The sequence below is a fragment of the Theropithecus gelada genome, unplaced genomic scaffold (genome assembly GCF_003255815.1).
Source record: "Theropithecus gelada isolate Dixy unplaced genomic scaffold, Tgel_1.0 HiC_scaffold_16088, whole genome shotgun sequence".
Taxonomy (NCBI): Eukaryota; Metazoa; Chordata; class Mammalia; order Primates; family Cercopithecidae; genus Theropithecus; species Theropithecus gelada.
In genome coordinates, this window is record NW_020257866.1 from 18,412 (window position 1) to 28,386 (window position 9,975).

The 9,975-nt window shown below is 48.6% G+C and overlaps 1 protein-coding gene across 1 annotated transcript; it reads right to left on the minus strand.

Annotated features, from left to right (window-relative positions):
• Positions 1-290: 290 nt before the first annotated feature.
• Positions 291-6,532, minus strand: LOC112617358 (peroxisome assembly protein 26). Its single transcript, XM_025374123.1, has 3 exons — positions 6,242-6,532; positions 4,271-4,417; positions 291-922 (listed from the first exon to the last, which is right to left on the minus strand). Exons 1-3 carry the CDS (start codon positions 6,516-6,518, stop codon positions 819-821), a joined length of 528 nt encoding a protein of 175 aa, XP_025229908.1. The 5' UTR covers positions 6,519-6,532; the 3' UTR covers positions 291-818.
• Positions 6,533-9,975: the final 3,443 nt, after the last annotated feature.

Consider the following 9,975-nt stretch of genomic DNA (forward strand, 5'->3'; position numbering starts at 1 on the left):
GAAGGCTCCCAGAGCTTCAAGCGCGTGGCAAGACCATGGGAGCAGCATCTCGATACAGAATTAGATCAGCTCTGGGGAGCACAGCGCAGGCAAGAAGAGGCCCTCTCAGATCGCACTCTAGCTAATTAAGGTACGGTCCTGTGCGGCATGTTTTTTTGTTTTGAGAGAGTGCGGTGGCACAATCTCGGCTCACTGCAACCTTTGCCTCCCTGGCTCAAGTGATTCTCGTGCCTCAGCCTCCTGAGTAGCTGGGACTACAGGCATGCACCATACCTGGCTAATTTTTGTATTTTTAGTAGAGGCAGGGTTTCACCATGTTGGCCAGGCCGGTTTTGAACTCCTGGCCTCAAGTGATCCACCCGCCTCACCCTCCCAAACTGCTGGGATTACAGGCATGAGTCACCATGCCCAGCAAAGAAGTATGTTTCTCAAGAAGTGAAAGGCCGAGGGTCACTCCACCAGGCTTTTTCTGAACTTCCAGCTCCATTAACATCCTGACCTGAAGAACCAACCCCTTGCCTTTGCTGAGAAGATGGAATGTTTCATGGACACAGTCCCTGTCCCCAAACCCCTCCTTTTCAAGGGGCACTGTTCTGGAGGTGCTGTGTCTGCTGGTCCCGCTTTGTTTCCACATCATCTACCACGACCAGCCAAAGTGGGGTGCAAAGGAGAGGGCACCCAGGCAGCAAGACACAGTGCACTCTGCGAAATTAGGCTGATCCCATTTCCCCAGGGGCGCCTGTGGATGTGTCGCTCTGTCGCTCTGCTTCTGTTGCCGCAGACGTGAGGAACAGAGAGGCTGTGGTGCACAGGGACCCTCAGTCACGGATGCGGAGCTGGTAGAGGCGAGAAGATGCAGCCTTCCGTATCCAGCGGAAGAGCTGGGCCAGCTTGTAGAGGAAGGGCAGGGAGGAAGGGGAAGCTGCAGGGCAGAGGGAAACTACTGTGAACGTCCCGCCCCTCTCGCCTGTCACTCTGCCATCTCCCAGCCTGGGAGACCCCACCACCCATTACACGTAGTTGTTTTGTTTTTTTAGAGGCAGGGTCTCGCTCTGCTGCCTAGGCTGGAGTACAGTACAGTCCGTGTTCGGCTCACTGCAGTCTGAATCTCCTGGGCTCAAGTGATCCTCCCGCCTCAGCCTGCAGGTGCAGTTTCTCCTCCCCTCAGCATCATTGCTCCAATGAGTCGGGCCTGCTGCTGAGGGTCAGGGCCACTGGGCCAGGCCCTTCTGAAGCAGCCTTGGAAAGAGCAGGCTCAAATGTCCTCATGCCATCCCCACTAGGAGACCAGGGTTTACGAGACTAAAGGGCTTACAGGAACCCTAAAGAATCACAAAGAATTTCTAAATCTGTATCAGTCAGGAGGTGGCCAGGGATGAACGCTGATGATACTAAGCATTCCGAGAGCTAACTCGTGACTTCTTTGTAAAGCAAACAGAGCCATCCACGGGGGATCTCTGCTCAGCGTTCAGCAGACAGGTTAGAAAGACACCTCTGAGCTATGTGAAGGAAACCTCACTGGCTGGGCATGGTGGCTCATGCCTATAATCCCAGCACTGTGGGAGGCTCAGGTGGGAGGATCACTTAAGGCCAAAAGTTGGAGACCAGTCTGGCAAACATGGCGAAACTCCGTCTCAACTAAAAATACAAAATGTAGCCAGGCATGGTGGTATGTGCCTGTAATCTCAGCTACTTGGGAGACTGAGGCAGGAGAATCGCTTGAACCCAGGAGGTGGAGGTTGCAGTGCACCACTGCAACCTGGGCAACATTCTAGCCTGGGCAACAGAACGAGACTCTGTCTCAGAAATAAAAATAAAAAATTAGGCCGGGCGTGGTGGCTCATGCCTGCAATCCCAGCACTTTGGGAGGCTGAGGCGGGCGGATCACGAGGTCAGGAGTTTGAGACCATCCTGGCTAACACAGTGAAACCCCGTTTGTACTAAAAGTACAAAAAATTAGCCGGGCATGGTGGCGGGCGCCTGTAGTCCCAGCTACTCGGGAGGCTGAGGCAGGAGAATGGCGTGAAACCAGGAGGCGGAGCTTGCAGTGAGCCGAGATCACGCCATTGCACTCCAGCCTGGGCAACAAAGCAAGACTCTGTCTCTAAAAAAAAAAAAACAAAAAAAATTAGCAGGGCGTGGCGGCAGGCGTCTGTAGTCCCAGTTACTTGGGAGGCAGAGGAGAGAAGATTGCTTGAGCCTAGGAAGCAGAAGTTGCAATGAGCCAAGATCACGCTGGTGCACTCCAGCCTGGGCAACAGAGAAAGACCCTGTCTCAAAAAAATAAATTAATTAATTAAATTAAATTAAAATTAAAATTAATAAATAAATAAATATTTTTTTTTAAAAAAAGCTCACTGAATAAGAGAAAGAGAAATGGGGAAACAGGGAGCATCTAAAGACTAAGTTAATAAATGGCAGTTCTCAAAACAGATGAACCATTTGAAGGGTTTCTGATTTCCTCTTAAATTTTGAAACTTAATCATATTCTAAGTCTAAATTCATGAGAAGAGTAGATGCCGGGCTCGGTGGCTCAAGCCTGTAATCCCAGCACTTTGGGAGGCCGAGACGGGCGGATCACGAGGTCAGGAGATCGAGACCATCCTGGCTAACATGGTGAAACCCCGTCACTACTAAAAATTACATAAAACTAGCCGGGAGTGGTGGCAGGTGCCTGTAGTTCCAGCTACTTGGGAGGCTGAGGCAGGAGAATGGCGTAAACCCAGGAGGCGGAGCTTGCAGTGAGCTGAGATCCAGCCACTGCACTCCAGCCTGGGCGACAGAGCGAGACTCCGCCTCAAAAAAAAAAAAAAAAAAAAAAGAGAAGAGTAGAGATTAGAATATAACTCACATTGAATAACACAAAAAAACCTAAAAGAGCAAGTGCCTAAGTTTGGCCTCATGCACCTGAGGGCTCAATCCTCAGGAAATCACCAGGTTTGTTCCCAAATATCACTTAGGGAGCTCATTCCTTCTTCACAGCCAGGCAGAAAACAGAACAACCACCCAAATGTTCAAAAACACGGGTTGTTAAATTACTTAGGGGCATTCCTGGGAACTGGAATATTTAGCCATTTAAGGCCATGCTTGAAAGCATATGTATGACATGTAACTGCCTACAATCTCTATATCCACAGAAACAGACTGAAAGCATAGCAGAGTAGCAGATTTCTGTGCCTTTCTTTATACTTTTCTCTATTTTCTGCATTGTTTTTTCTTTTTTGAGACAGTTTCGCCCTGTCACCTAGGCTGGAGGGCAACGGCACAATCTCAGCTCACTGCAACCTCCGCCTCCCAGGTTCAAGCAATGCTCCCTGCCTCAGCCTCCCTAGTTGCTGGGATTACAGGCACACACCACCACACCCAGCTAATTTTTGTATTTTTAGTGGAGAGGGGGTTTCACCATGTTGGCCAGGCTGGTCTCGAACTCCTGACCTCAGGTGATCCACCCGCCTCGGCCTCCCAAAGTGCTGGGATTATAGGCATGAGCCACCATGTCCAGCCTATTTTCCACATTTTCTAAAAGGTATGAGTTTTTCATTTACAACTTGTTTCGAATTAACACTTCATTAGACATTAATACTTGAATTAACACTTTTGTAGACATTCTGATGAGGGGAAGTTTATTTATTTTTTTTTTTTTGAGACAGAGTCTTGCTCTGTCACCCAGGCTGGAGTGCAGCAGCGGAATCTTGGCTCACTGCAATCTCTGCCTCCTGGGTTCAAGCTACTCTCCTGCCTCAACCTCCCAAGTAGCTGGGACTACAGGCACGTGCCACTACGCCTGGCTAATTTTTTTTGTACCTTTAGTAGAGACGGGATTTTATAATGTTGGCCACACTGGTATCTATCTCCTGACCTTGTGATCTGCCTGCCTCGGCCTCCCAAAGAGCTGGGATTACAGGCGTGAGCCACCGCGCCTGGCCGAGGGGAAGTTTTTTTAAATGCTGAGGTTCCGGCCAGAGGTCAGCCCTAGAAAAAGTGGAGGGCTATGACTCAGTCCATGTTCAGGAGTCAGCAGAGCCAAGTGGACTTTCTCCCGGCTGCTCTCACAGACTCCAGGACTGGCCTCTCCCTCTGGGTGGGGCTGACTCATGCCCCAGTCTAGCAATTCCTCCTTGTGGAACAGACTCGGGGGGAAATGTCATAGGAGAGGCCCCATTCCCAGTAGGACTCTGACAGGAGTCCTGACAAACACCCACTCCCACAGGCCCAGCCCTGACAACAACCCCTTCCCAGGAAGGAGGGGGGAAGAGTCTCCACCACTTACCAGGATCAAACCTCACCACCAGGAGACAGAGGATCAAGGCAGCCAGGAGGCTCTTTTTGAAGGGCAGAGAAAAGAAGTGGCTCACCGCAGAGTCCCAAAGCTGGCGAACCACCATCGGTAGTGACAGGAACTTGTGGGAGACAGAGCCTGGCCAGGGAGACAGAGCACAGCTTCAGGGGAGTCACGGGAATCAGCTTCCCTGACCCCAACCTCTGCGCTTGCTTCTAAGAGCTGAGCAGGCTGGGCACGGTGGCTCACGCCTATAATCCCAGCACTCTGGGAGGCGAGACCGAGGTGGGCGGATCAGCAGAGGTCAGGAGTTCAAGACCAGCCTAGCTAACATGGTGAAACCCCGTTTCTACTAAAAATTCAAAAAATTAGCCGGGCATGGCCACGTGCGCCTGTAGTCCCAGCTACTTGGGAGGCTGAGGCACAAGAATCACTTGAACCTGGGAGGTAGAGGCTGCAGTAAGCAGTAAGATCGTGCCATTGCACTCCAACTTGGGCAACAAGAGTGAAACTTGTCTCAAAAAAAAGGCCAGCGTGGTGGCTCACGCCAGTAATCCCAGCACTTTTGGGAAGCCAAGGCGGGTGGGTCACGAGGTCAGATCATGAGGTCAGGAGATCGAGACCATCCTGGCTAACACAGTGAAACCCAGTCTACTAAAAATACAAAAAATTAGCCAGGCGCGGTGGCGGGCACCTGTAGTCCCAGCTACTCGGGAAGCTGAGGCAGGAGAAGCACTTGAACTGGGAGGCGGAGGTTGCAGTGAGCACAGTGAGCCGAGATCGCGCTACTGCACTCCAGCCTGGGCGACAGAGCGAGACTCCCGTCTCAAAAACAAAAACAAAAAACGCTGAGCAGAAGGGTACTAAGTATTGGCTAAAGCCTTCGTACGTTAACTGCAGATACTCTTGCAACTCTCATGAATATAAATTATTTTTCTCATGTTTATTACTTATTTTGACTATATATTATTTACTATATTGAATGAGTCTTTGTAAAAGTTTTTTAAAACCTTTCAGAACGGCCGGGTGTGATGGCTCAGTGCCTGTAATCCCAGCACTTTGGGAGGCTGAGACGGCCAGATCACGAGGTCAGGAAATCGAGACCATCCTGGCTAACACAGTGAAACCCCGTCTCTACTAAAAATACAAAAAATTAGCCGGGGCTGGGCACAGTGGCTCATGGCTGTAATTCCAGCACTTTGGGAGGCTGAGGCTGGTGGATCACGAGATCAGGGGATCAAGACCATCCTGGCTAATGTGGTGAAACCCCGTCTCTACTAAAAATACAAAAATTTAGCCAGGCGTGGTGGCGGGTACCTGTAGTCCCAGCTACTCAGGAGGCTGAGGCAGGAGAATGGCATGAACCCAGGAGGCAAAGCGTGCAGTGAGTGGAGATTGCGCCACTGCACTCCAGCCTGGGCGACAGAGCGAGACTCTGTCTCAAACAAACAAACAAAAAAAAGAGATGGTGACTTTCTGTCCGTGAAAGTATTCACAGCTGGACAAGATCATTACTCAAGGAAAAGGGTGGAAAAGATTCAGGGACCAGGGAAAGGGTCTGCAAATTAGTTTCTTATATTCCTTTGGCTATCCCAGCAGATCTCAGCTGCGTCTGTATTGGGGCCAGCATTTAAAGGAGGAAGGACATCCCACCCAGACCAGTATGGTGGATACAAGAGACCTCGTCAGAGGACTCCAGTGGAAAAATGACTTTCAAAAGACAAGTCAAGGTCCCAAGACCCAGCAACACCTTCCCATGTGGAGATTCTCCTTCCACTGCCAACTTCAGAGGGTCTGGGCTTCACTTTGTTAAGCAACTCAACAGGCTTCCTATTCTGTGATTCAAGAGTTATTTATACAAAGAACTGCTCCTAAGCTCCCAGGAGTTTCACGATGGACCCTGAGGTACAGTGCAAGGCCACAAGTCCACTTTACAGAGGCCACAAAGAGATAATGTCCTACCTTCCTCATTTGGCTTCTGGGCCTCCTCAGAGCCTGAGTGTTCCTGTTTCTGCTGCTGCCTCGCTGTGTGAATGGCCTGAAGTACATCCAGTCGCCGCTCCTCACCAAAAGCTGCAGAGCCCACCACTAGCTCCTCAGCCTCCGACAAGCAGCCCAGAGGCAGCAGCACCCGCTGCACGTGAAATTCTGCTAAGGCTCCATATTCTGGAAGGTCTTGGTTGGCTGGGTCTTGGAGCCAGGCACCCACCACATCCAGCACAGCTCTAGGCTCTTGCATTTTGCTGTATAAAAGAATGCTGCAGTCCCCAAAAAACCCGATCCCAACAAAATTAGAGTCAGTGCTCAATGATTGGTTCATTTCTCATGACCACTATGCTTCTCCTATCCAACCCCTCCTCACTGTGCCCTCCAGCCCCTTCCGATGAAATGTGGATGCTAATGGGAATTTGCCATGACACACCCATCACTAACAGCTTACTCAATGGGAAGCTGAAAGCCTTGCCTCTAAGATCAGGAGCAAAACAAAGATGGCTACTTTGACCGTTTTTTATTCAACAGAGTACTGGAGGTCACAGCCAGAGCAATCAGGCAACAGAAAGAAATAAAAGGTATCCAAATCGGAAAGGAGGAAGTAAAATTATCCCTGTCTGCAGATAATAAGATCTTATATACGGAAAACCCTAAAGACTCCACCAAAAGAGAGAACTAATAAACGGATTCAGTAAAGTTGTGGGACACAAAAATCAATGTACAAAAAAAACAGCGTTTATATACCACTGGAAAAGAGACCAAGAAAACAATTCCATTTACAATAGCTACCAAAAAAAAATATACCTAGGAATAAATTAAACCAAGGTGGTAAAAGATCTCTACACTGAAGACTATAAAGCCTGATGAAAGAAGTTGAAGGGGACACAAAAAAATGGAACGATATCCTGTGTCCATTCACAAATTGGAAGAATATTATTAAAATACCCAAAGCCATCTACAGATTTAATGCAATCTCTATCAAAACACCAATGGCATTCTTCACAGAAATAGAAAAAACAATCCTGGCCAGGCGCGGTGGCTCACACCTGTAATCCCAGTACTTTGGGAGGCCCAGGCAGGCGGATCATGGGGTCAGGAGATTGAGACCATTGTGGCTAACACGGTGAAACCCCGTCTCTACTAAAAATACAAAAAAATTAGCCAGGCGTGGTGACGGGCACCTGTAGTCCCAGCTACTTGGGAGGCTGAGGCAGGAGAAAGGTGTGAACCTGGGAGGCAGAGCTTGCAGTGAACTGAGATCACGCCACTGCAGTCCAGCCTGAGCGACACAGCAAGACTCTGTCTCACAAAAAAAAAAAAAAAAAAAAAAAAAAGAGAAAGAAACAAAAATCCTGAAATTCATATGGAACCACAAAAGACCCCAAATGGCTAAAGCAGTTGTGGGCAAAAAGAACAAAGCTGGAGGTATCATATTACCTGACTTCAAACTATACTACACAAAGCTATAATAGTAACCACAACAGAATGGTTCTGCTCTCATGGTATGGCATAAAAACAGACAAAATAGAACAGAACAGAGAGCCCAGAAATAAATTCATGCACCTACAGCCAACTGATTTGCAACAAAGGTGCCAAGAACACACACAGGGCAAAAGACAGTCTCTTCAATAAATGGTGCTGGGAAAATCAGATATCCTTATGCAGGAGACCAGACCCCTACCTTTCCCCACACACAAAAATTAACTCAAAATGGATTCAAGACTGAAGTGTAAAATCCGAAACTATGAAACTGCTAGAAGAAAGCAAAGGAGAAATGCCTCACAACCCTGGCCTGAGCAAGGGTTTTTTTAAAGTAAGACCTTAAAAGCACTGGTAACAAAAGCAAAAATGGACAAATGAAATTACATCAAACTAAAAACTTCTGCATAGCAAAGGGAGCAACTAAGTGAAGAAACAACCTACAGAATGGGAGAAAATATTTGCAAACTATCCATCTGACAAAGAGTTAATATCCAGAATATATCAGGAACTTAACAGCAGGAAAAAAAAAAAAAAAAAAAAAAACCTGATTCAAAAGGGAAAAAGACCTCAATAGACATTGCTCATTTCTCAGAAGAAGATGTACCACGGCCAACAGGTATCTGAAAAAATGTTCAACACCACTCATCACCAGGGAAATGCCAATCAAAACCACACTGAGGCACCACCTCGCTTCAGGTAGAACAGCTCTTATCAAAAAGGCAAAAGAAAATCAGTGTTGGTGAGGGTGCGGATGTGGAGAAAGGGAGCACTTACACACTGCTGGTGGGACTGTAAACTGGTATAGCCATTATGGAAACCAGAATGCAGGTTCCTTTAAAAAATTCAAAATAGGAAAGACGGCACTTCCTTTTGTAAGTGGTGGCAAGTGCTGAGAGAATGCCATGAAGGCCTTGGGCACACTGCAAGAGTATCTGCCGCCTGCCCACTCCCAAATGCTGCCCTTCTACTGCCAGCAAATCTCTGCACCTAAGCAAGTTGAAGCACTAACCAAGTCCCGCTTCTGGTACTTTGTATCTCAGCTAAAGAAGATGAAGTCTTGGCCGGGCGTGGTGGCTCACGCCTGTAGTCCCAGCACTTTGGGAGGCCAAGGTGGGTGGATCATGAGGTAGGGAGTTCGAGACCGGCCTGACCAACATAGTGAAATCCCGTCTCTACTAAAAATGCAAAAAATTAGCCAGGCATGGTGGCGAGCACCTGTAATCCCAGCTACTAGGGAGGCTAAGGCAGGAGAATTGCTTGAACCCAGGAGGCAGAGGTTGCAGTGAGCCGTAGCCTGGGCAACAGTGCAAGACTCCGTCTCAAAACAAAAAAAGAAGATGAAGTCTTCAGGGGCAAGTGTCTACTGGGCAGGTGTTCCAAAAATCCCCCTGCAAGTGAAGAACTTTGGCATTTGGCTACACTGTGATGCTTACTGCAGCATCCACAATATGAATGCAGAATAGTGGGACCTGACCACCCAGTGCTACCAAGATGGGCACCTGGCACCATGACCAGGGCCTACACCATTCGGATCATGAAAGTGGAGGAGATTGCAGCCAGCAAGTGCCCCCAGCTGACAGTCAAGCAGTTGCACAATTCCAAGATCAAGTTCTTGCTGCCCTACCAGGTCCTGTGTCTTCAGCACAAGCCACATTCAACACCAAGAGTCCCAACACCTTCTTCTAGGTACAGGGAACTCTCACCGAGTGTCATCAAAATAAACTCAAGAATGGCCGGGTAGCCGGGCGCAGTGGCTCAAGCCTGTAATCCCCGCACTTTGGGAGGCCGAGACGGGTGGATCACAAGGTCAGGAGATCGAGACCATCCTGGTTAACATGGTGAAACCCCGTCTCTACTAAAAAATACAAAAAACTAGCCGGGCGAGGTGGCAGGCGCCTGTAGTCCCAGCTACTCGGGAGGCTGAGGCAGGAGAATGGCGTGAACCCGGGAGGTGGAGCTTGCAGTGAGCCGAGATCCGGCCACTGCAATCCAGCCTGGGCAACAGAGCGAGACTCCGTCTCAAAAAAAAGAATGGCCAGGTGAAAAAAACAAACATAGAACTACCACATGATCTAGCAATCCATTATCTCCCATGTTTAATGCAGCACTGTTCACAATGGCCAAGATATGGAATCAGTCTAAGCATCCAACAATAGATGAATGGATAAAGAGAGTGTGTGTGTGTGTGTGTGTGTGTGTGTGTGTGTGCGCGTGTGTAATGG